The 25,933-nt window shown below is 40.8% G+C and overlaps 1 protein-coding gene across 1 annotated transcript in view; it reads right to left on the reverse strand.

The window, feature by feature from the left end:
- The window catches only part of itga4 (integrin alpha 4), a 143,530-nt gene that overhangs the window by 111,910 nt on the left and 5,687 nt on the right, over positions 1-25,933 (reverse strand). Inside the window, exons 3-6 of the mRNA XM_020513197.2 lie at positions 6,081-6,187; positions 5,593-5,719; positions 586-650; positions 378-507 (exon numbers count right to left, since the gene is read on the reverse strand). Of these exons, the coding sequence (XP_020368786.2) occupies positions 378-507; positions 586-650; positions 5,593-5,719; positions 6,081-6,187 (429 nt within the window). The remainder of the gene's footprint in view (positions 1-377; positions 508-585; positions 651-5,592; positions 5,720-6,080; positions 6,188-25,933) is intronic.

The following is a 25,933-nucleotide window of genomic DNA, read 5'->3' on the forward strand; positions in this document are numbered from 1 at the left end:
TTGGTGCTGCTGACAGTAGTATGTTCAGCAGGACGTCCCGATTCTTCAAATAGCAGCATGTGATCATGTATATACATCTCCGCAAAACTAGATGTTATGTATCATCTGAAACTTAGCACTTCTGACAATCCAAAACACTCTCAGTGTTATACTGATATTCATAGTGGACTAAAGCAGCAAAAGCACAACAAACATGTTAAAATACATAAATTGGTTCCTGGTTAATATTAAAGAAGAAAGTTACAGACCTTTCATTAGGAATAGCAAGGTTCTTCTAAGATTTACCCAGCATTGAGCTGGAGCTACATTTAGTTCTTAAAGTGCTTACATTCATCATGTGTATAAAACAGGTCTCATGATGACCAGGTGTTGCATACCTAGGTAGCTTCCATACTGAACTATATTTTCATCATCCGTGTAAAAGAGCAAAGAATCTGTCTTTTCATTCTTGACAGCAACAGTTCCAGTCCAATAATGAGATCCAGGAGCTCCCATTATGATTAACTCCTACAGCACAAAATGTGGTTAACATATTGCACATATTCATTAAGATTCATTACTATGTAAGAAGCAATTACCACTTACCTCAGTCAGAAAGCTAGCAATTCCTGCCTGACATAATTCTCTTTCTCGATCTTTCCATCTATGTTCTAACAAAAGAAAAGGAATTTCACCGTCATCCAAGAATGTTTTATTTTGCGAGTACCAATTCACCTCTCAATTAAGTATGAAGAAGAAATATCAAAAAGCACAAGGAGTTCCCAAAATGCAGTCCAAAAAGTGGCCAATATTCTGTGGTGGAATTTGCAATCCCAGTGGAAAACAGTCTTTTTTCAGAAATCACAGGCCTATAATTTCCCAGCTAACTACTCTGGAGTGCCGGATCACAGGCTCATTTTCAATAATAATTGCAACATTAATTTCTCAAAGTACAGGCAGTAGCCAGGCTGTGAACGGACTCCAGAACAGAACCTGCTCACAAGTCAATTTGTATGCAGTTCAGAACACAGTGCAGGACAATGTAGAGGAACTGTTCATAAGAATAGGAAATGGTCATACATCAGGTTTTTAAAATTACACCCTTGTATGGAATCGCCGTGTTAAATATGAACGTTCATAAGTTGGACATTGTAAAATCAGAGCACCCCTGTACACACAAAGTAAAACACCACGTAACAAATAATGACACACAAATGGTGATAAAGCAATTACTCTCACCAAGCACATCAATCTTACCCATTCAGCCTATCACCTTTTCCAAGCCAAATGATACTTGAAAAAATTTGAACGCCACAAGGGCAATTATTCTTATAGAGTGGAATCCAAGTGGAGCACTCCTTCCCAAAATTATGTGTCCCAATACCTTTTGTGCATTGTTTATTAAAAAGAATCAGCCCCAAGAAGCAGCTCTTCCAATTGTTGGAGTAAAAGCAGTAAGAATTCAGGCCAAGAATACCTTTGCGTGTTGCTAAAAGCTCAGTGAAACAAGTTTCCTCATTAATTTCTTCACCCTCCTCCTCCTAATTTATACATTAATGATCTGGCCACATATGCCCAGTAATAGAAAGCTTTCTGCAAGCCAGTTGGTGAAGTAGGAGCTAGACAGGAATAAATTTTTTTTGATAACAGGTTTATTTATACGTGTGTTACCTAACTTCTACCCCTTATCCTCATTAAATAATGTCCTTCAACTGTGATTCTTAACAATACAAACATAGTATTAAGGATTCAATATAGTGGGATTCATAGAGTGCTGTCAATTTTGATTCCACTTTCCTTTAATCTACGCAAGATTTCTCATGGTGACACACCTACAGCCAAGTAGGCCAACTCTAATGCCTATTCAAACATCAATTCCAACACATCCATCTTTATGGTAAATCATATCGGAGGAAAACTTGGGGAAGTATATTGCTCAAGTAAAGAGCAAGCAAGCGGGAAAACACCTGATCAAAGGCCTCTGTGCAAACCCTTGTGTGCAATGGGATTGCTACAGAAGTGAGCTGTGACTAATGAGCACAGGCTTTTCATGCAATCCTTTTAGAATCTTCAGATTTTCCTACATGACCCGTCAGAAACTGTGCAGAGGTGGTGCTCTGGCACAAACACAGAAATTGCTGGAAAAACTCTGCAGGCATGGCTGGCAGCATCTGTGGAGAGTAAGCTGAAGTAATGTTTTGGGTCCAGTGATCCTTCAGAACTAACAGCTCTAACATCTGTCCAAAAATGCAATAGTTAAAACAGCCTGACACACAAGAGCCAATGGCAACTCCATCTGCATCAAGAGGCTGGCATGTGGTTACTTGTGTAGCCTACAACGCTCTGTACCTTAGGAAAGCCTGACGCCTATTGTTAATTAAGAGTCAGACAGTCATGGTGAGCCACAGCACTGAAAAAAGTCTGCACCAGTCAAAATAAACCACCTAATTATACTATTCCCATTTTCCAGCACTTAGCTCATAATGTTGTGCACCTTGGCATCACAGATGCACATATAAATATGTCTTAAACATTGAGGGTTTCTGTCTCTATCACCCTTAAAGGCAGTGAGTTCCAGATTCCTACCAGCCTTGGAATGAAAAAGAAAATCCCCATCTCCTCCAAACTTCTGCACCTTCCCTTAAATCTATGCCCCCTGGTTACTGATCCCTCCATCAAGGGGAAAAACCTTTACTCGCCAACCCTATCGAAGGCCTTGTAATTTTTGCAAACAAGAATTTGCTCACTTACTTTTGTGCATCAGTGGAACATAAACAGATTGTCATGGCAGCAAATGCTGACTTTCAAGGATCAGACGAGAACAAAAGACAGAAATGGGACTAACAGAAGTGATTGGCAGAGGAATTAAAGGCCAGTATCAAACAAGGCCATTGTAAAAGATGTTAAGAATGGGACAAGGAACGTTAAAAAGACAAGAGTTAAGGCTTTGTGCCTGAATGCACAGAGCATTTGAAATAAAGTGGATGAATTAGTCACGTACATCGATGTGAACAGGAAACAAGACTGCAGGGTGACCAGGAATGGAAACTGAACATCCAGGGTCAGTGTATTTAGGAAGGACAGACAAAAACTGAAAAGGCAGGAGAGTTGCTTCAGTGGATAAAGAGGATATAAACACAATATTGAGGAAAGATATTACCTCAGACAATATAGAATGTGTGTGGGTAGAATCGAGAAATACCAAGGTGCAAAACGTATTAGTGGGGTGGTATATGGACCACCAAACTGTACTGGTGATGTTGGAAATGACATTAAACATGAAATCAGAGATGCATTTGGTAAAGGAAAATCTGTAACTATGGGTGACTTTAATCTGCATCTAGATTGCAAACTAGTCACAATACCATAGAAACGGAATTCCAAGAGTGTATTCGAGATAGTTTTCTGGACCAATACGTTGAGGAGGCAAACTAAAGAATAGGCCATCTTTGACTGTGTATTGTGCAATGAAAAGGGAATAATTGGTAATGTAATTTTGTGAGAGATCCCTTGGAGATGCATGGCCATAATATGGAGAGCGTAAGACAAGACTGTGTCTTTAAGAGAGACGTTCTGTGCTGCTTCTTTTCTGAATTCCCTAGATTAACTGAAAAAAAGATGTGGACAATTTGAGCAGATCATTACATTCAAAGATCAAGGAAAAACTGATGGAGAGAGAAAGATATTACCAGACGAGGGCGAGAAAGAGATCATAGCCCAGAGTTAGTAAGAACTGCAGATGCTGGAGAATCTGAGATAGCCCAGAGTGACTGGGCTTCACCGATGTGCTCAGGCTTTGGATTGTGTCGCATGGGCAATTGAGGTGTCCGAGCCCATCAGCCTGACGGGACAAATTATCCTACACACAGCTCCATAGGTCTAGTAGCCTTACTGTGGTTGGGAAAATTAAAAGCAGTATCAGACAGCCATAGAGCTAACTGGGAGTGTGTTCTACTGCCAGCAGAAAAACATACAGGCGTAGTGAAAGACATAGTAGTAAACCCAGCAGGACTGATGGTAAAAGAGGGGAATGAGCAAGACTGTGCAAGAGAGAGTGACAGGATTGCTTATGAACCATTAGAAGCAGGAGATAGAGTGTCTGAGTTATGGATCAAGGGAATATTACAAGGAAACACCCCGCACTGCTTGCGCAGTGTTAGATGTCGAGTGAAATTTGATGGCAGGAGGGCAGATTCCCAGGAGGTACTCAGCCCAAGTAGCAGAATTAAAAGCCCTAACAGCAGCCCTGAAATTAGCCAGGGTCAGAGAGTCAACATATACAAGATAGTAGTTATGCCCTTGGGTTCGTGCATGATTATATGATGGCTGGGCTCAGAAAGGGTACATCATCTCATTCGGAGGGGGGCACATACTGCACAAACAGTAGGTTAAAGACTTGGTGGAAGCAGCTAAGTTGTCTAGTGAAGCAACAGTAATTAAGATTAAAGCCCATAGGCAGGTAGAAACCCTGCAACGACAGGGCAATGAGCATGCAGATAAGGCAGCTAAAATGCTTACTGAAACAGCACAGGCATTTGAGGAAGTGCCAGTAGCAGCAATAACAGAAGTAAAAGGAGAAAATTTAAAGACACTCCTAGAAACAGCCCCACCAGAAGAGAAGCAGAAACAGAAAGAGGGAGGAGCAAAGAGAGGACAAGACGGAGTGCGGAAGATGCAGGATCAGGTAATGACACTGCACTGCATAAGACAAACCTCATTAAAAACATATCATAGTCTGGGCGGGATATTGGGCAGGATAAAACATGATATCAGATGTCCTGTTGTTGGTGGTGGTCTAGAATAGGGAGAGATACAGGAAAATTCTGTCGAAGGCGTGTAGTTTGCGCACAGTGAGAGCCAGGGAAAGCAATCAAAATAAAATTGAGCCATCAGCCGAGACCCAGGGACCCATGGGAACAATTGCAGATGGATTTTACAGGATTCCTGCCCCAATCCCAGGGAAAGAAATACGGTTTGGTCGAAATAGATAGATTTACTCAATGGGTGGAAGCACTTCCGTGTAGAGATTAATTACTGGGGGAGTCCAGAACTAGGAGTCATAGTTTAAGGATAAGGGACAAATCTTTTAAGACTGAGATGAAGAGAAATTTCTTCACCCAGAGAGCGGTGAACCGGTGAAATTCACTGTCACAGAATGTGGTCGAGACTGGTTATAACACGTGTGGCTAAAAGGAAATGGGGAAAGGGCATGATTAGGGTATTATTGAGCTCGATAATGAGCCACAATCATAATAAAAGGTAGAACAGGCTCGAGGGGTCGAACGGCCTACTCCTACCTTCTATGTTTCTAAGCTATGGTTCCCTTCACAGCCACAAGAAATAGAGCTAAATCTATCAATTCAAGTCAAGAAAAATACTTTATGTAATTTCTGACAACTTCTTACCACCAACGCTATACTTCTCCCAATTTATTTGAGTAAAATAAAGTGCTATTGCCACCAAGGTAATAGCAAAAACATTGCCAAATATTTTCTGTAAAAGCCATTTACCAAATGATAGAAGACAACATTGACTGCCATCAAAAGGCTTTATTTAGAAGACAGTTACTTTGGTCAAACAATCTGCTGAAAATATATATTTTTATTTTCTTACCTCTAAAACACGGTATCAGTGGCAAATCTTGAGAAGGTTGCAAGTCAGTTGGAATTTTAAAACACAACCCAAGAGGCCGTTTATCAAACGCCTGGTAATACACATTTTTCCACCGATGTGCACAGGCCTTTTAAAAAAATATTTTGGATGTCAAATGCAATATAAATAATTTAGTGTGCTAATAAATATCAAAAGAACTGTGGATGCTGTAAATCAGAGACAACAACAGAAGTTGCTGAATAAGCTCAGCAGGTCTGGCAGCATCTGTGGAGAGAAATCAGAGTTAACGTTTCGGGTTCAGTGTCCCTTCCTCATAACAGAGAATCAGTTTTCATTTCAGGTCGAGAAAGCGTCACTGAACCGGAAACGTTAACTCTGATTTCTCTCCACAGATGCTGCCAGATCTGCTGAGCTTATTCAGCAACTTCTGTTTTTATTAATATTCTAATACATTTGTTAAATATTCATTTTGAACAATGTGTAGATACCAGTATGTAACCATCTTTCTTTGGCTGTCTTGACAAACTAACACCAAGCCACTGGTTATCTTTCTCTTCCATACAATCAAATCCGCATGATTTTCCTGCTGGAATACCTGCAAAAGAAATATGAAGTATTTACTTCTGTATCAGCATGCAATATTACATCAATATAAACAGAACACAAAAGCAACATTACCACTGAAATCAAAATTGAACATCAAACTTTTCCTTCATTACACAAACATTACAAATTTAGTAAAATACTTTCCAAATTAACGTGTGCCTCCTTCCCCAGGTCACCTTTTAAGGCCTGGCAGCAAAGGGTGCATCTTCACAATGATAAGGTTGTGGAAAACAATTCCCATCCAAGAAGTTCATAGAATCACAGAATCCCTACAGTGTGGAAACAGGCCATTCGGTCCAACAAGTCCACACCGCTCCTCCAAAGAGCATCCCACCCAGACCCATTCCCCTTTCTCTGCATTTCCCATATCTAACCCACCTAACCTAAACATCCCTGAACACTATGGGCAATTTAGCACGGCCAATCCACCTACCCTGGACATCTTTGGACTGTGGGAGGAAATCGGAGCACCCATAGGAAACCCACGCAGAAACGGGGAGAATGTGCAAACTCCACACAGACAGTTGCCCGAGGCTGCAATCGAACCCGGGTCCCTGATGCTGTGAGGCAGCAGTGCTAACCAGTGAGCCACCGTGCCGTGGAGATAGGTTTCTTCAGATTCTGCAGGGTTGCTCTGCACTGATCATAGAATGGTCCAACAAATGAAAGTCCAGCTTCCAGACACTAATTAGCTGCATTATGACATTCGCTGTGGCTGCATAGATCTCACTGTGGCCGCACTGCCCTCACACAGGACGGTAATAGAAGGATTCATTCACCAGCTGGTTAGGGTGGTCATGCTATATCTCACCCAGTAGCCTGCCTCTGAAACCCTCGTGGGCCAAATATGGGTGTGGTGAACTGGCACAGGATGAAAATGGTGTAACCTCAGATGACCATGAACTGCATCTTCTGGACAGGGTCATATCTGGGAGAGGGTCACACACAAGTGGCACATGAATGGAGCGATAATCTTAGGGTGATTGTAGAACACGTAAAAATGAACATGAAATCTCTTTACTTTTAATATGTGGGACTTGTGGAACCGCATACATGCACTTGACTGCATCCTGTGCCACTGGGAATCCCACTCATTCACCAAAGCTGTGTGCTTCCACTCCTGCTTCTTCTCTCTGGTTATGTAAGAAAATGATAAAATCCACCTCCTTCTGTCACCTTCCTGATGCAGTGATGTAAAGATATCACAGTAAAGTGGAAGCAGCAATTTATCTAGACAATACAATCTTGATTGCCACTTGCAGCACCAACCTCACCCCTGGTTGTAGAGGTGGTTGAGTTCAGTGATTATGATGACCCCCATGCTGGCAAAAAGCCTGGACTTTTTTTTTCAGTGCAATGCCCCTTTAAGAACAAAGCGGACTGGGGACATCTTGAAATAGAGTTCGTTAGTTTCTTGATTCCGAGATCATTAGATCCCAAGAAACATGCATGTGATTTGGGGCTGCAGTGATGATGAACAGCTAAAATCAAGAGGTCATTGTTGGAAGACTGGTAATGTATGCAAAGAGTAAGACAGTGAGACTCGCTCTGGATGGAAATAGTGCTCTGTTTGTAGTTTTCAAACAGATCCTCATGTTGAAGCAGGGTTTCAAGAATAGAAAGAATCTGTGTTACTGTGTGTGCTACACAGTTGCAAAGAACAATGAAAAGTAACTGAACAATTTACGGTAATGGTTTTGGTTAAATGAGAAGTGAAGCTAGGGCACTGGGAAAACTCTTCTGTTGATATAATAATGTTGTTAGATCTGATATGCTTATCTAAACAGAGATAGGATTTTGTTTTAACATCTCATTGATAAAATCAAGATATTAATGGCAGGCTAAAGGGTGTACTGGTTCTATTTACAGCGTTTTTTTTTAACAAACCAAGTAGTAAAAGTTTGCTCAGGAGTGGAGTGGGGGAGGCGGAAAAATAAATGAACCTTCCAACAATCAAACAAACGTTCAGAAGCTAAAACTAGCAAAGTGCACTCCTACTCTCACAAGTAAAAACACAGCAAAAAGCAATTTACTCTTGCAATATGGTTCATATGGAACAAATCTAAATATAGTGCTACGCTTTCATGCAGGCATAACTATTTGCATAACTGTTCAATTTGACTTATTTCACAGACAGTTCAAAGGCATTTGTCTTCTGCTCATAGTGAATGCTGGAGCAGACAATACTCAAGTGACAAGATAACAGCTAACACCTCACTTAAAATCGGTTTCAGCTTCTTTGCTCAGTAAGCACAAGAGAAAATAACTTATTGACCTGAGAAACCAGTTTATTGTTATTCGTAAAGCACCATTGCTTATATCACATCACCTGAAACTGGGGTGAAGAGTTGAAACGTCGAGTGTACAAGTAGCCCTGGGACACTCTGGCACTTACTGGAAAGCGTCCATTTGAAGCATTATGCATTGAACAGCTGTACACCAACGGGCTAATTTTAGTTTTGAATGCACAACAGGAGACCTGAGCCATTTTCAGAGACAGGCTGTCTTTGCGAGCTGCCAGCAAACGGAGACTGCAGGAAATCTGCCTAAATTGTTCAGCTGCTTTATTTGACAGACAGCGCGTGAACACAAGGGCATTGGCCACAATTGGATGTAATATTGGATTAAATCATTTACTTCAAATGAGACAGGTAATAAAGTCTGGTTTGGAGGAGTTTGTGGGGAAGCTGCAAGAGCTCAAGACAGGTAGGGCTGGGCAAGGGCAGAAGACAGAGGGGCTCTGCTCTATCTGCAGCAATTAATAGACATGTGAGTGAAAGAGATGCTAGAACAGATTACATTAGGAGCAGCTATAAGAATTCAGGTGCAAATCAAGATTAAAACATGTACCAAAGAAGATTGGTATTTGACTTGAAATATTCACTCTTCCTCTCTCCACAGATGCTGCCAGATTCGCTGAGTTTCTCAAGCATTCAGTTCAGTTTCAGAGTTCCAACATTCTCAGTACCTTGCTTTTATTAATAATATAGCTATCAGGATTAGCTTTAATGGCAAGGTAATTTGAGAAAGGTATACATCAGGCAGCCCATCAATGTTCCCAGTTTTACGAGACAGGAATTAAAAGCTATCCCAAGTCTCTAACAATGGGGAAGTAACGAACAGCAGACATAGCAGGACATGGTGGATGATGTCATGCTTCTCGAGGGTTGTTGGAGCTGTACTCATCCAGGGAAGAGGGGTGTATTCCATCAAACTTCTGAATTGTGTCTTGTAGATGGTGAATAGGCTTTGGGGAGTCAGGAGGTGAGTTATTTGCTGCAGGATTCCTAGCCTCTGACCTGCTTTTGCAGTCACCGTGTTTATATGTCAAGTCCAGTTAATTTTCTGGTCAATGGTAACCCCCAGGATGTTTATGATGGGGGATTCACGTAACACCAGTGAATGTCAAGGGGCGGTAGTTAGACTTGCTTTTACCGGAGATCACTATTGCCAGGCTTTTGTGATACAGAATAGCAAAGTGGGAGACTAAGGTGCTCTTCACACAGCCAGTGTGGACATGATGGGCCAAATGACCTCCTTCTGTGCCATTATCATTCCATATTTCCATATTTGTGGGACCAATGACCTGCCATCAGACTAATGGAACTAGTTTCTTTGAAGTTGGAACACAACTAGTCAGCTGTCAAGTGAAATTTGCTGACAAGCCATGCCATTGATTACTACCAAAAAGCACAAAATAAACAAGAAACACTGAAGAAGTTAACTTGTAAACCAAATGCATTTCATTTTCTGATATATTCTTTAAACAGTTAATACTCAGTGTGTTCATGTGGTAGTCAAAACTTCGTCCTGTTTTTAGGTCAATAAGAGTTACGTCAGGGATTGAATCAAAGTGGACTGTCACGCCCAGTAAAACAAAAGTTTGTCATTGAGAATATGGGCTGTGTGTGAAATGAAAATGATGGAGGGAAATAGCTGGAATCACTTATTAGATGTCTGGCATTTTGCATATTCTGTCTGAGTGCAGTGTATTGGCCAAAACTACCAAAAGTAAAATCCTTCTTATTGTAATAATATTGATATTTTATTCAAAAAACAGGTTTGCAGCAGTAAGCTAAGAAAGAAAAACAGAGTTTTAAAAAAATATAATGAACTTACAGGTCCTTTATTTTGAAGTATATGAGTCTGACTAATATGTCTCATCTATCAGTTTAACTGTGGCTTACAATGAAAACAAATTCTAAGTAATCAGTTTCAAAATATGTTTAAGGGGAGGGTTTGGGGATGGATTGATAATGTGTCAATTCACCAACGCCCAACACTACATCATGAGTTCTACATTGAAGATGACATTAGGGAGTTATAGGAAGCAAGTCATGGCGTTACACCTTATATTTCTGTCCTAACAGCATGCAATCCTAGTATACAGTATTACTCATGTCAACAAAAGGTTAAAATAAATTTTAAAAGCTACTTTGGCCTATGTTATGATATTACATTAAACGGTAAACAGCATCTGGCCTTAGGTCCCAGCATAAGTGACCTCTGACGCTCACACTGGTCATGTTTGTTGGAGTTGTTTATCACATTTATAGATATCAACAAGGAAGCTACATCAGAGCAAGACTTAAATTAATTCAAAACCCCTGCACTTGCATTGAGTTAACACTGGGCTCCAGGAGAGCATGTCAGGAGCCTGCCCAATGGTGAGAGACACCACAATGTGGCAGAGGATGCCAGGTTGGTCGCAGAAGAGGTTTCCAATGTCATAATCTTCAGAGGGAGGCAGGGATCTGATGGCATAATCCTCTAATGATTAACTGTATATCTCCAAGCAGTGTCAGGAGAGAGCAGATTGACAATTATCAGTTACCTACTCATTCTTTGCAGGATTAGTTGATTAACTCCATCGGTCAGTTTATATAAGTTAGGAAAGGGATATTACAGCAAATGAACTGATGCAGTACAGACCAATTGCCAGGAAGGGTCACAACATTGTATACACATGGCACATGAAGTACTTAAATTGAACTCTCAACGGCATGGTACACAGGATCCAGGTAATATCTTAAGGCTGCCACTTTCACTTCCCTTTTAGGATACCATTCCAGCATTTCAGTAGCCAATATGCCTGCTCTCACTTGACAAGTTGACCTTCTAATGATCTTGTCGTCCTGCAGCCTAAAACAAGAATGTAAGAAACAGGGGGAGAAATAGGCCATTCTGCCCCAAGCCTGCCCTGCCATTCATTCAATTACTTCTACTCCAGGCTTTAACACTTCCTTCACACCAGATCCATATGGCCCCAATATTTCAAAAATGATCATTTATCGCCCAATAAAAAAAGCCTAAGAGCCCTTCTAAAAGCGTCTGTTATGATTCCAGCTTCAGATTTGATTTTAACAATAAAACAGAAGTTTATTATGCAAAAAAAGATAAAAATAGAATAAACCAAAAGTATTGACAAGTTTAAAGATTTCAACCACATGGCAAAATACAATTCCATTAATTGCCATGGCTCTCCTTTACAGTACTCACATCAGAGAGACATTTTCCTTCTCCATGTGACATATGATTTGACTCAATAGATCCTTCAATTTCCAGTCCTGAGAATCTGACAACCTCTTCCTTAAGCCTTCATACTGCTGAGCAAAGATTTTTGCAGCTTTAAATAATGCCTTCAGGGTGTTAACTAAACTCTTTAAGGTCTAGAACTCTGAAACTAACCTCCTCACACTGAGGTAATTTATTTCTTAACAGTTCTAAACTATCCCTCTTCTTTAGGAACAATTGTTTCACACATCCAGCGTTAGCCAAGATTTCTGCAAAATAACTTGCTAAACTGAAACAAAAGCTTTTTCTAAACACTAGGTATTTTATGTAATCAAAAAAGAAAAGAAAACCTACAAATCTCTGACTCCTAAAATGAATGCCCAAATGATGGTTGTTTATTTTGTTCACTCATAAAGCCTCTTCCAATTAAAACAAAAACCCATGATGCACGAGGAACACTCTCTCACTGTTTTCTTTGAAGAAATCACCATAGCTACAGAAATACCTATACATTAATCACTAACACGCTTCAGATACAGACCAAAACCCACATACCATTCACTCAAATCCAAACTCTAAAATAAATAATATCAAAGTATGCATAAATAAGACACTTTAAATCAAAAGTCCCACTGCATGTTCGGCAGGTTTGCGCCCAAAAGGTCATGCATAGATCAGCCACCACACCACCCCCCCCAACTACACACACATTAAACCTGCCAGAAGTATACAGTAAAATGTATAAGATTATTCTATAACAGTTCAAGGACTGCATTTTACTCCATTTGTCTATCCTCATCAGCATATCAAGACTACGAACATATTAATTCAAAGCAAAGTAAGCTGTTCAACTTCTTGAGCTGGCTGCAATATTGGATAAGATTGTGAATAATCTGGTTACTCAATATTCTCATCTAAACCAGTGCCCCACCTGTCCTGTCCCCACCACCCCGCCGCCCTGCACTACCCCCATGTGCATGGCTACCGCAGCCAGGAAAGGAAGACCCAGCTGCGGGAACTAAAAAAAAATACAGCTGCAATTCTCTGGAGCTTGGAGATGCTCTTCCTAGCATCACCACTGACTGGACAATCTGCATTCAACAAGAATCAACCTTCTTGTTTTTATTTGTAAGTCATCACATATAAAAAAAAGAAAGAACATAAAGAAAGAAGAAAGTTCTCTGCGTGCTAGTGAAAGAAATGCAACCCAAGATTCAGAGCTGACAGTAAACGTTCATCCCAGATTATGCTCTGCAGAAGGTTCCTTCCCATCAGGTCCTAAAGCAGTCTTCTTTTACCTGTGTGCTGATGGTAATGTAACAAATGAAGGGTCTTGCAAATTGTGAGCTCTCTTATGGAGGCATTAGCCATTGTTTTGAGCTATGTGGCAACAGATGCAAAATGACCACATTCACCACTTCTTTTTGCTGCACCAGCACTGGATTGCCAGCATTGGATTGGTTTGGAATGTTTTAAGAGTAAATAACAACTTATATTTATTTAATACTTTTAACAACGAAATGTCCCAAAGCACTTTACATGAGCATTGAACAGTATGACCAGAGATGCATGCAGAAATTTTAAAGATTAGCATGTTAAAGAGCATCTTAAAGAATAAAAGTGAGGTAGAGAGTCGTAGGGACAGAATTTCAGAACCTGGGGCCCAGGCAAACTGAAAACATGGTCATTATTTGATTGTCATCCAGTGCAATCTGATAATTTAATAACAATGAAAGAGTCAGGAGAAATGGTGGTGAGGTAGGGCTTGCCATCAATGTTCATGACAGAACTAACTCTGTGCTTTCAAGCATGTTGCCTGAGGGCAGCATATAAATGAGAAATAAGGGGAGACCAGCAATAGATCCTGGGGTGATAAATAAATGAACAGGAAAGGGAAAGAGATTCTCTGGCTACTGGCAGTTGGATAAAAATGGAAACAAGTGAGAGTAGTTCTGCCCAGCTAGATGACAGTGGAGAAGCATTGGAGGAGAATAAAATGTAACCAACTATTTGCAAGATTACAAACAAGTCAAATGGGAGAAGAAAACATTGGCTCTTATGCTAAGAGCTGTTGCAGTACTGTGGCAGGGGCCAAAACCTGATCAACAGATTCAAATATGGAGTTTTGGGAATATTAGCAACAGATTTTATGCATTTGCGGCTGGATAATATGTTCAATGGCTTTGGTGAAGAAAGGCACATTAGAGGTGGATGGTAATTTTAAAAAGTAGGCAACATCAAGGGTTAGTTAATTTAATGTAGGAAGTCAGGAGGGGACATAAGGTAGTCAGTGTTTTACTGGGAATAGGAATAGGTCTCATGGTCAAAACGAGCTAATCGACAGCGCAATGGGAGAGATTGGAGACAAAAAGATGAGAGTTCAGGTCCAAAGCAGGAAAAAACATTCAAGAATGTTTGGTCAGTGGGCTAATGGAAGGGAGGAACACAGCAGAGGTAACTTACTGGACTGCTTCAATGTTAAATCCTTGCATTCAGTTATGGAGATGAGGATAAATGAAGACAGAGATGGAACAAAAATGACATTTCTCAGTAGAGAAAAGAACCCAGGAGAATTATCTTCATATTCCAGGACTTCGGAATTTTAAGTAGCTTATGAGATGAGTGAAGAAACCTATAGGGTTTTAAAGGGTTTGTCTGATCTGGTGGAACAGGGTGGAAAGCTACAGAGTCTGGAGCCTTAACCCCTGGTAAAATACAGTATCATTGACAAGTTTACATATCATATTGCATGCGTGAATACAGATTCACAATGACCAGAACAGATTGGTGACACGGGGTGGTGCCTAGTGTAACAGATTGCTAGTCCTTCACAGCTACTTCCTGCAGCTGTCTTGTTCTACATACATGTTCAAATTTGTCTCTTTTCAGGGCACACCAACACTGAACATCAATAGTCTCCAAGCTGATGCACCTGCTAAACATGGTGTTGTCATCTGTGCCCATGAGCTCAGACCTGCATGACCTTTGCAGACTTTGTCATTTGGGGAAGGAAAAGTATGTACAGCCCTGAAATACTAGGTATAAGAAACACTGAAATCCTGGCAACATAACTCAATTCAATTCAGCAAAGTAAAATGTGTATTTGCATTAGTTTTTTGGTCTTATACGAGTGTTAGTGACAAACCTGTAACTCTTAGTGCTGAGGCCTGATTGAACTTGCACTGCTATTTTTAATAATTACTGTGTAAGCTTCTTATGTTCACACATCAATCAACGTATGTGACACTCAGTTCTTTTGTTTCGTATCTGCATCTAGTTTTTGGTAAAATGTATACATATTTTCTGTCACCCTTTGTTTCTATCTGTATATGTTATGAAACGCTTTGAGTTTATAAGAAAATTCTCAGTAACATCTGCTATACTGGAAAAGAAGAAGTCAAGTTCAAAAATGTTGATCTACTAATCCATAAGTGAATCAAACAGATGGTTTGGGAAGTTGCAGTTTCTTTCTGCTGTTTGTAACTCTTTGGTTTCCGTTTACATACTGTACAAAGTAATCAACAGAGTGACAACAGTAGTGTGGCTTGAAGCTGCTTTGGATGCTGTTTTGTAAATCTATTATTTTGGATTTCTGGCTGATTGTATTTGGCATTGGGAAATTCCACCAGAATATTTCAACTACTTCCTTTCATCTTCAGCCTATGACTGATGTTTGGACAAAAGGGTCCAAAATCTGATTTGCCAAATTGTTTCACTGAAATGTAGTAAAAGTCAAAGAAGACCTAAGGGAGTGAAAATTTTCAGGTATAAATTTAAAAAAACCTCTCTTTGACCTTTTTCTAACCAAGTGGTTTCACAAATTTGAGTGTTTTTAAGTAAAATCATAAGCATGTCACATTTGGGTATTGTAAAATATAATGAGAACCATGGATTTTTTTAAGTGTCTCAAAAATTCATGCTATGAAATGATTGTGTATATCTTTACCTTTAAGAAGTGAAATATTTTTGTGTCACATGCAGTCCCTTTCTTGGAAGAGGTGGAGGAATTGGAGATAAACCCGAAATGTGGGACACTACAGTAAGAGGGGATTCAGCTGCAAAGGGCATAGATAAACTGGTTAGGCCAGCGCTTAATACCCATCCCTGAAGAAAATAATGGGCCAGCTTCTTCATCCACAGCAATCCTGTGTGTAGGGACACACACAGTACTGTTAGGAAGGGTTTTCCAGGATTTTGCTCCAGCAACAGTGGAGGAATAGCAATATAACTCCAAGTCAGAATTGTCCATGACTAAGATGGCTCTTGCATATGATGGTGTTCCAATGTACATACTGCCCTTGTCGATCTAATTGATAGAGCTTCCAGTTCTGGAAGGTGGAGTCAAAGAACTTCAGTGTCTTGCTGAGGTACATTTTTTAGATGGCACACACTGCTGTTGCTGTGCATCAGTGGTGAGGGGCGAGAATGTTGAAGGCGGTGGATGAGATGCTAATCACATGGGCAGCTTTGTACTAGACGGTGTCTCCCTGACTGCTGTTGAAATTGTAGCCATCCAGTTAAGTGGAAAGTATTCCATCACGCTTTTGACTTGTGCCTTGTAAATTGTGGCTAGGCTTTGGGGAGTCCGGAAGCATGCTGATAACCACACAATTTCATCTGCATTAATTGCCACAGTATTTATATGGCCAGTTTAATTCAGTTTCTGGTCAATGGTATGAGTGTGGGAGATTCAATAACTAATGCCACTAAATGTTAAGGAGTAATGGTAAGATTCTCACATGTTGGAGATGGATTGCCCAGCATTTGTATGGTGAAGGTCTTACTGTATATGGACATAAACTGCTGCAGCATCTGAGGAATTGCAAATGGTGCTGAACACTGTGCAGTCATCAGCACACACCTCCATTTCTGACCTGATTGACCTCCAACAACTAACAAGTATTTTCCTTCTGCTAGGTATGAGTCCAACCAGAAGAAGGCTTTCCTCATGTCCCACTGATGCCAGTTTTGCTCAGGTTTCTACATGCCAGACTCAATCAAACACTATCTCAATGTCAAGGGTGATCATTCTCACCTCACCTTCCAAGGTTGTAATGAGGTCAGAAACCAAGCAGTCCTGGCAGAAGCCATATAGAGCATGAGTGAGCACATAACCTCTTTGCAAGTGTTGCTTACTAGCACTGTTGACACCCTTTCCATTACTTTACAGACGTTTAAGAGGAGACTGATAGGTAACTGTTCAAGTTGGAGATGTCTTGCTTTTTGTGCACACCGTACCTGGGCAATTTTCTGCATTGTCTACACTGGTGGTTACATGCTAGTGTTGTCCCTGTCCTGCAACAGATTAACTGGAGGCATAGCTAGTTGATGATCACTCCATTCATCTGGTTAAAGAAAGATACAAATACTTCACTGATGTTTTGCTCTAATCTGCTGGGCACCTCTACTGATGGTCATATTAGTGAAGTCTCCACCTCCATTGAATTGTTTAATTGTGAAGTGGGAATGACAGCCCTTGACATCAAGGCTACATTTGACAGTGTGGCATCAAGGTGTCCTAGCAAAACTGGAATCAATGGGAATCGGAAGAAAACTCAGCACTGGTTAGAGTCACACCTGGCACATAGGAAGATGGTTGTGGTTGTGGCAGATCAGTCATCTCAGCTCCAGGATGTCTCTGCATGAATTCCTCAGGGGAGTGTCCTAGGCCCAACCATCTTTAGCTGCTTCGATAGTCTTCCTTCCACCATAAGGTCAAAAGTGAGGGATGTTTGCCGATCATTGTACAACGTTCAGAACCATTCACAACTCCTCAGATATTGAATCAATCCATGTCCACATGCAACAAAATCTGGACAATATCCAAGCTTTGGGCTGACAAGTAACATTCGCACTATACTAACGTCAGGCAATGACCATCACTGACAAGAGACAATCTAACCATGACCCTTGACATTAAATGATGTTACCATCACTGAATCCCCCACTAGCAACATACTTGGAGATGGGACTTGCCATTTAAATACTGTGGCTATAAGACAGTAGGTCAGAGGCTAGGAATACTACAGGGAGTAATTCACCTCATGAATCTCAAACTGGTCTACAATCTACAAGGCACAAGTCAGGAGTGCCAGATGAAATATTCCCCACTTGCCTGAACTAGTGCAGCTCCAACAACACTCAAGAAGCTTGACACTATCCAGGATGAAGAAGCCTACTTCATTGGCACCACATCCACAAGCATCCACTCCCCAGCAGTGTGTACTATCTACAAGATGCAATACAGAAATTCATTAAGGCTCCTCAGACAGTACCTTCCAAATCCATAATCATTTCCATCAGATTGCCAAAGGCAGCAGATATTTGGGAACACCACTACCTGCAAGTTCCCCTACAAGCCACTCACCATCCTGACTTGGAAATATACCATTGTTCCTTCACTGATGGTCAAAATCCTGGAATTCTCCATTGTTGGTCAACCCACAGCAGGTGAACTGCAGCAGTTCAAGAAGGCAGCTCACTACCACCTTGTCAAGGGCAAGTAGGGATGGCCAATGAATGCTAGTCAGCCAGTGATGACCATGTCCCACAAATAAATGAAAAAGAAAGCTCACCCTTATTAACAAATGTACGTGGCAAGGCTGCAGACAGATCTGATTCAGGGTGATGGTGGGTTTACTTAGCCTGTCTTTAATATGCTACTTTCACTATTTATCCTACAATTTCACCAAGTTGACACCTCCATTTTACATATGATATACCTGGCATACCATCCTGCAGTCTTCATTGAACCAGGGTTGAATCTCCTGGCTTAATGAAAATGGTAGAGTGGGATCAAACAATTCACCTATATTTCTTTACAAACTGTCTGTCTTAATGTACGTCCCTTCAAGTTTGTTTCATCACTCAATGAACAGCAAGACACTAGGATGCTCAGAGGAGCAGAGTACATGTTCACAGATCCCTGCAGGTGGCAGGTCAGGTTATTAGGGTAGTTAAGAAGGTACATGGGACATTTGCCTTTGCCGGTCACGGCATAGAGAACAGAGAAGTTATGCTGGAACTATACAGGACTTTGGTTATGCCATAGCTGGAATACTGCGTGCAGTTGTGGTCAGCACACTATGGGAAGGATGTGATTGCACAGGAGGAGGTGCAGAGGAGATTCACCAGGATGTTGCCTGAAATGCAGAAGTTTAGCTATGAATGAGGCTGGATAGGCTCAGGGTGTTTTTTTTAAAGCAGAGAAGGTGGAGAGGGAACCTTATTAGAGGTGTATAAGATATGAGTAGCATGGGCAGAGTGGATAGAAAGCAACTGTTCCGCTTATTTAAGCATCTATAACAAGGCAGCATAACTGGAAAGTGAAAGGCAGAAGATTTACAGAAGAACTGAGGAAAAAAAATCTTTTCACCCAGAGGGTGGTGGGAATCTGGGATGTACTGCCTGGGAGGGAGGTTGAGGCAGGTCACCTCACACATCTTTAAAAAGTTGTATACGCACTTGAAATGTCACAACATTCAAGGCTATGGGCTGGAAAGTAGGACCAGTGTCAATTCAGAGTAGCTTTTTGTCAAAGCAGATTCGATGGGCTGAAGGGCCTCTTCTGTACGTAAGGATTCCACACATTCAAAGACTTTGAAGGAGGTGGATCAAGTGGAGGGACATTAGAAATGCAGCAGTAGTTGCAATGTTACTTGGTCAAAGGTTGTGTTTCTTTGAGGAAAGGGGTGATAATGCTTCCATCAGCCTACTAGGATACCTTAGACTTATTGGTACCTTCATCCAAATGATTAGTATAGTTTGTAACAAGTTTCAATATCATTGTCATTCCTCCTCACATACCCGAAGAGCTTTGTTTGAGATTGTTTTTCAAGATTTACATTTTGATTTTCAGGGATCACTTTCTCATTAGCTCCTTTATTAGTTGTTGCAATTTGATTATCTGGTGTAACTTGTGCTGCTTTTTTCAGGGTTTGTCTCTTCAGATAAGGAATGATAGCAGAAAAACCAAACAAAAAAGATTCTGTAATAAACACAGCAGCTCAGTTACTTCATTTAATCTCAAATCAAATTAACCACATTAAAGTAGTATGCTAACCATGTGTTGTTTGTCAAAATAATGTAAGATTCAAAACTGAAACACAGCAGCTCCTCACAGGATGTCTTGAAGCCGGTTCCTTTACACATACTCCAGCTCCATTAAACAGAAAATGCTGGGGTTTTTTTAGCTCTCAGATCATGTACCTTGATTGCGTTGTGGAGTCACAATGTGAAAGAGCAGCCATGTTATAGAGACATACAAAACTGCAATTCTCCTTTTAAACCACACATTGTTTTGCTACACTGGCTGTGGTTTCAGTTATTCAATTGAGGAGTTCAGTGCAGTGTGCGCAAGGAGAAAAAGAACCACAACTTTACAACTGGGTTGACAAACTTATGAAAGGACACATATGAATTGAAACCTGATTGGTAGAATTCAACCATGGAGTTCCTGGAAATATAGATATGAACTTGGGAGCTTACACCACATTCAAAGACTTTGAAGGAGGAAGATCAAGTGGAGGGACATTAGAAATGGAGTAGTAGCTGCAATTTTTCTTGGGTCAAAGGTTGTGTTTCTTTGAGGAATGATATGATGGTGATTGCAGATTTTAAAAGGAGAGACAGACTGCTCTAGGAGAAAGAACTTGTAACAATAACAGCTAAAATTAAAATGTGTACAAAATCACGCATTGCTCAACCAAATTAGAAGGGATGATAGAAGATTTTTTAAAAAGTTGTAAAGAAGGAGCAACATTAAAAGTTGGAAATTTTAGCTAGATCGAAGATTTAGTAAGCAAATTGTAAAGCATATTAAAAACTATTAAGTTAATAAACTAAGGCTGAAGTAACAGTATTACAATATACATAAACAACAAATGGTTAAATTAAAATGAAAAACATTAATAGGAAGACAACCTAATGGTGAATTCAGAATCCCATAGGAAAGACGATACAACCCATGCTACAATAGGTAATCTCTGAGAAGAATGCATTCATGCATATGTTCTATCCTGGAAGACTGCGCAAATGTACCCAAAATGCTGGATACCAGTGAAACATGGGGTACAAAATGTAAAATTAACCTTGTGAAGCAGAGTGTAATTGCACATCATAGCAAATAAAATTAATTCAAAACCCAACTAATACTCAAGTTACTGATTGTCTGTAAGGATTTAGATTAATTACTACTGTATATATTCAAATTATGCATTCACTTCTCAATGCATAACCTTCTGGTGGGATTGATTGTTACCATGGATGTTGTTAAATCGAAGTGTTAGTTAATGCATGTCTGTGTCTGACCTCATTTTCAATGACTTTGCCAAGGAGAAATTAATTACAATTCAGTCTGTGCTGTACTGCATCCCACCATAGATTATTTGCTAGGAGTAATTTAGTATAAATCCAGACTATTCAATATAAAACAGTTAAGATAATTTCGGCATTTAGAGTCAGAGTCATACAGCACAGAAAAGACCCTTCAGTCCGACAAATCCATGCCAATCATAATCCCAAACTAAATTAGTCTCACCTGTATAACCTTTCAAAATGAATGCAGAATTGAACTAAATTCCTGGAAGTGTGCAGGATAGAGAAACAGTCAAAAAGTTTGTATAATTCCTTCCCTGATACCAATGAGCTACTTTATTATTCAACTTTGAATTCATGTTGCCTATCAATCTCCTGTTTCTACAAACACTGTTGACAGCTGGTTATTATTGGCTTATTGCGATGTGCTTTTATCATCCCATTTCTTGAAATACAAACACTCTCAAACACACCATCTTTGGAAACTACCATCTATCTTCCACTCTCTGTCCAATATCCAACAATACAATGTTGCCTCTGAAAATCAGCTCTTATCTTTCCCAGGTCTTCATGTTTAAACCCCTCCAGTTGGGTTTCAACTCTTTCCATCTCCACCCCTCCACTCTTCAAGGCTCTTTTTCTGTCTTTCTAATCAGTGTCACATTACCATTTTGAAATTCCTCCTCTTCCTGCTTCCACAACATTATATCTAGTGTGGTGTCCCCAAGAAACCTTAAACCCTAGTAAAAACCAGACTTTTCAGTCTCTTAAGCCTGTTCTGCCACTCAATTCGATCATGAATGATTTGATTGTGGCCACAACTCCACATTCCACCCTATTCTCAACAGGCCCAAACACATCAAGGCCCAATAATTGATGACTGGGTTTCAAATATTCTGTCCCTGCCCTTCATTCCCAATAACATGCGTCTCCATTCTTAGTCAAGGATGTGGCTACCTTGAACCCAAAAATTATATTACAAACCTGCTTGTCATTTTCTAGACTTTCTAGAAGAAAGTTCCAAACACTCAAGCCTTAGAAAAAAAATTCTCATTACCCCTTAACCTTAAGTGGGTGACATCCTATTTTCAAACTGTGTCCTCTAGTTCTATCACACAAAAGGAAACACCCTTCAGCATCCACCCTATCATCAAGTTCCCTCAGGATCTTATATGTTTCAGTAAGATCACCTCTCATCCTTCGAACCGCAAATGGATATAGGCTCAACTTATCCAACATTTCCTCAGAAAGAAACCTATCCCCACACAGCTCCGAACTGTTTCTAATAAACTCCCAGAATGAGCAGAAAAGTCAGGGATGACTTATTTGAGACACAAAGACCCCGAGGGTTCTTCACCAGGTGAATGTCGAAGGATGTTTTCTCTTGTGGAAAAGTCTAGGACTAGGGGGTCATAGTTTAAAACTAAGAGGTCACTCATTTAAGTCAGTGATGAGGAAACATTTTTTCTCTCAGGGGGTTGAGTCAGAGATATACAGCACATGAACAGACTCTTTGGTCCAACTCGTCCATGCCAACAAGATATCCTAAATAAATCTAATCCCATTTGCCAGCATTTGGCCCACATCCCTCTACACCCTTCCTATTCAAGTACCCATCCAGATGCCATTGAAATGCTGTAATTGTACCAGCCACCACCACTTCCTTTGGCAACTCATTCCATACACACACCACCCTCTGCGTGAAAAAGTTGCCCCTTAGGTCCCTTTCATAGCTTTCCCCTCTCACCTTAAACCTGTGTCCTCTAGTTTTGGACTTCCCCACTCCAGGGAAAAGACCTAATCTACTTACCCTATCCATGTCCCTCATCATTTTATAAACCTCTATGAGGTCACTCCCCCCCCCAGCATCCACTGCTCAGGGAAAAATAGCCCCAGCCTATTCAGCCTCTCCCTTTAGCTCAGCTCCTCCAACCCTGGCAACATCCTTGCAAATCTTTTCTGAACCCTTTCAAGTTTCACAACATCCTTCCTATAGGAGGGAGACCAGAGTTGCATGCAGTATTCCAATAATGGCCTAACCAATGTCCTGTATAGCCGCCAACATGACCTCCCAACTCCTGCACTCGGTGCACTGACCAATAAAGGCAAGCATACCAAACGCCTTCTTCACTATCCTATCTACCTGCAACTCCACTTTCAAGGAACTAAGAACTTGCACTCCAAGGTCTGTGTACAGCAACACTCCCCAGGACCTTACCATTAAGTGTATAAATCCTGGCCTGAATTGCCTTTCCAAAATGCAGCATCTTGCATTTACCTAAATTAAACTCCATCTGCCACTCCTCGGCCCTTTTGTCTTTGGAATTCCTTTCCTCAAAAGCTAGTGGATGCAGAATCTGGAAAATATTTTTAAGGCAGTAGATGCAGCTCAGCAGAGGTTATTAAATTTTCCAGAACAAGTAATAGGACTGAGAGTACAGAAAGGCTCGGGAATCTGACTTCAGGCAGTGCAGATAAGGGAGGGCCAACTATGGGGGGTTGTGTGCAGTCAACACAGGACTGATGGTGTTGTACCTAAATGCATGCTGTATATGAAACAATGTAAACATGCTTATAGTGCAGATTGAGATTGAGGTTGAGGTAACAAAGGGGCAAGAGTGGATACTGGACCGCTGGAAAATGCGGCTGGAGAAGTAGTAATGGGGACTAAGGAAGTAGCAGAAGAACTAAACAGGTACTTTGTATCTGCTTTCACAGCGTAACAGAACTTCAAGAGACACAACAGGCAGACTTGAGTGTAATGGCCATCACTAAGGAGAAGGTACTGGATAAGCTAAAATATCTAAAGATGGATAGCTCATCCAGACCAGATGGACTTTGCCCCATGGTTCCAAAGGAGGTAGCTGTGGAGATTGTATAGACATTATTGGTGATCTTTCAGGAATCAGTGGAGAGAGGGAGGGTCCCAGAGGACTGGAAAATGGCTAATGCAACACCCCTGTTTGTGAAGGGAGGCAGGCAAAAGACAGGAAACTATAGGCCAGTTAGCTTGACTCAGTCAATGGTAAGATTTAGAGTCCATTATTAATGATGAGATTGTGGTGTACTTGGAAGGGCATGACAAAATAGGGTTGAGCTAGCATGGCATCATCAAGGCAAGGACGCTTGTGACAAATCTGTTCGAATTCTTTTTGAGGAGGTAACAAGCAAGTTAGACAAAGGAGAGTCATTGGACATGATCCATTTGGGTTTCCAGAAGGCTTTTGACAAGGTGTTGCATAGGAGGCTCCTAAATAAGCTAAGAGCCTATGGTGTTAGCGGCAAGGTACTGGCATGGACAAAGGATCGGCTGACTGGCAGAAGACAGAGTAGGGATAAAGGTAGTCTGTGACTAGTTGAGTTCCACAGGGGTCAGTATTGGGACCACAATTATTCACATTATACATTAACAATCTGGATGAAGGAACTGAGGACATTCTTGCTAAGTTTGCAGATGACACAGAGATAGGCGGAGGGACAAGTAGGATTGAGGAAGTGGCGAGGCTGCAGAATGATTTGTACATGCTAGGACAGTACACAAAGAAGTGATAGATGGAATCCATTGTGGGAAGAAGAGGCATCAACTATATCCTAAATGGGGAAAAGCTTTGGAAAGCTGAAGCACAAAGAGACTTAGGAGTCCTGGTTCAGGATCATTGTAAAGTTAACATGGAGACTCAGGTGGCAGCTAGGAAAGGAAAGCAATGTTAGCATTCATTTCATAAGGTCTAGAATACAAGAGTAAGGACATGCTGCTGAGGCTGTATAAGGCTCTGGTCAGACCACATTTAGAATATTGAAAGTGGTTTTGGGCTCCATTTCCAAGGAAGAATGCACTGGTCTTGGAGAGGATCCAGAAGAAGTTTACAAGAATGATCCTGGTGATGAAGGGCTTGTCATATGAGGAGCAGTTGAGGGCTCGGAGTCTGTACTTGATGGAGTTTAGAAGGATGTGGTGGGTGGATATCATTGAAACTTACAGAATACTGAGAGGCCTGGATGGAGTAGACATGGATCAGCTACAATTGAATGGAGGAGCAGACTTAATGAGCTGAATGGCCTGATTCTGCTCATTTATATTGTATAGTCTTATGGATCTTACTGAATGACAATCCATTTGCCTTGTTAATTATTTCCTGTACCTGCGTACTAACCTTTTGGTGATTCATGTACCAGGACATCTGAATTCCTCAGAATTCAGCAATCTTGCTCCATTGAAATACTGCACTGTATTTCTATTCCTCCTGCCGAAGTGGGCAAGTTCACATTTTCCCATCGTGCACTCCAGACATTTTATTTAGTGTTCACAACTTTGCAGACTGCTATTATCTTGTCCACAACTTCCTTTCGTACCTATTATTGCACGATCAAGCAGTCTGTAAAAGTGGAGGATTCCAGAGAGGTGGTAATGGGACAGAGAGGCTGTTGTTGGAATACATGTTGCTGCTCAGATTTAATTAAGGAGGGAAAGGAGAGATTGGAGTCTGCTTTTATCCTCTTTGCACCGTACTTTCATACCTATTTTTGCACCATCAGGCATCTAGCAACTGGACATTCAGCCTCTTCAACTGTCTCTCCTTTGTGTGTGAAAATTAAACCTGAGAAGCAGCATGCGTACTGATAATAGCCAGCTCTACCTCATTACCACCTCTGTGGACTCTTCCACTGTAAGCAAGTCAGACTGCATAACCAACATTCAGTACTAGAGGAGCAGAAATTTCTTTCAATCAGTAAGATTTCCACCTGTTTTTTGGTTGCTGCTCCAATCTGTTTCCGAGGTACCATCTCTATCCCACTCCATGGTAACAGTGTGAAATAAAGCCAGTCTGTTCTGAATCTTGAGGTCATATATGACCTCAGGATGTGTTTCTACCCATGTGTGACTTCAACATCAAGAACATCCATT

This window comes from Rhincodon typus, chromosome 7 (genome assembly GCF_021869965.1).
Source record: "Rhincodon typus isolate 14 chromosome 7, sRhiTyp1.1, whole genome shotgun sequence".
NCBI classification, from domain to species: domain Eukaryota; kingdom Metazoa; phylum Chordata; class Chondrichthyes; order Orectolobiformes; family Rhincodontidae; genus Rhincodon; species Rhincodon typus.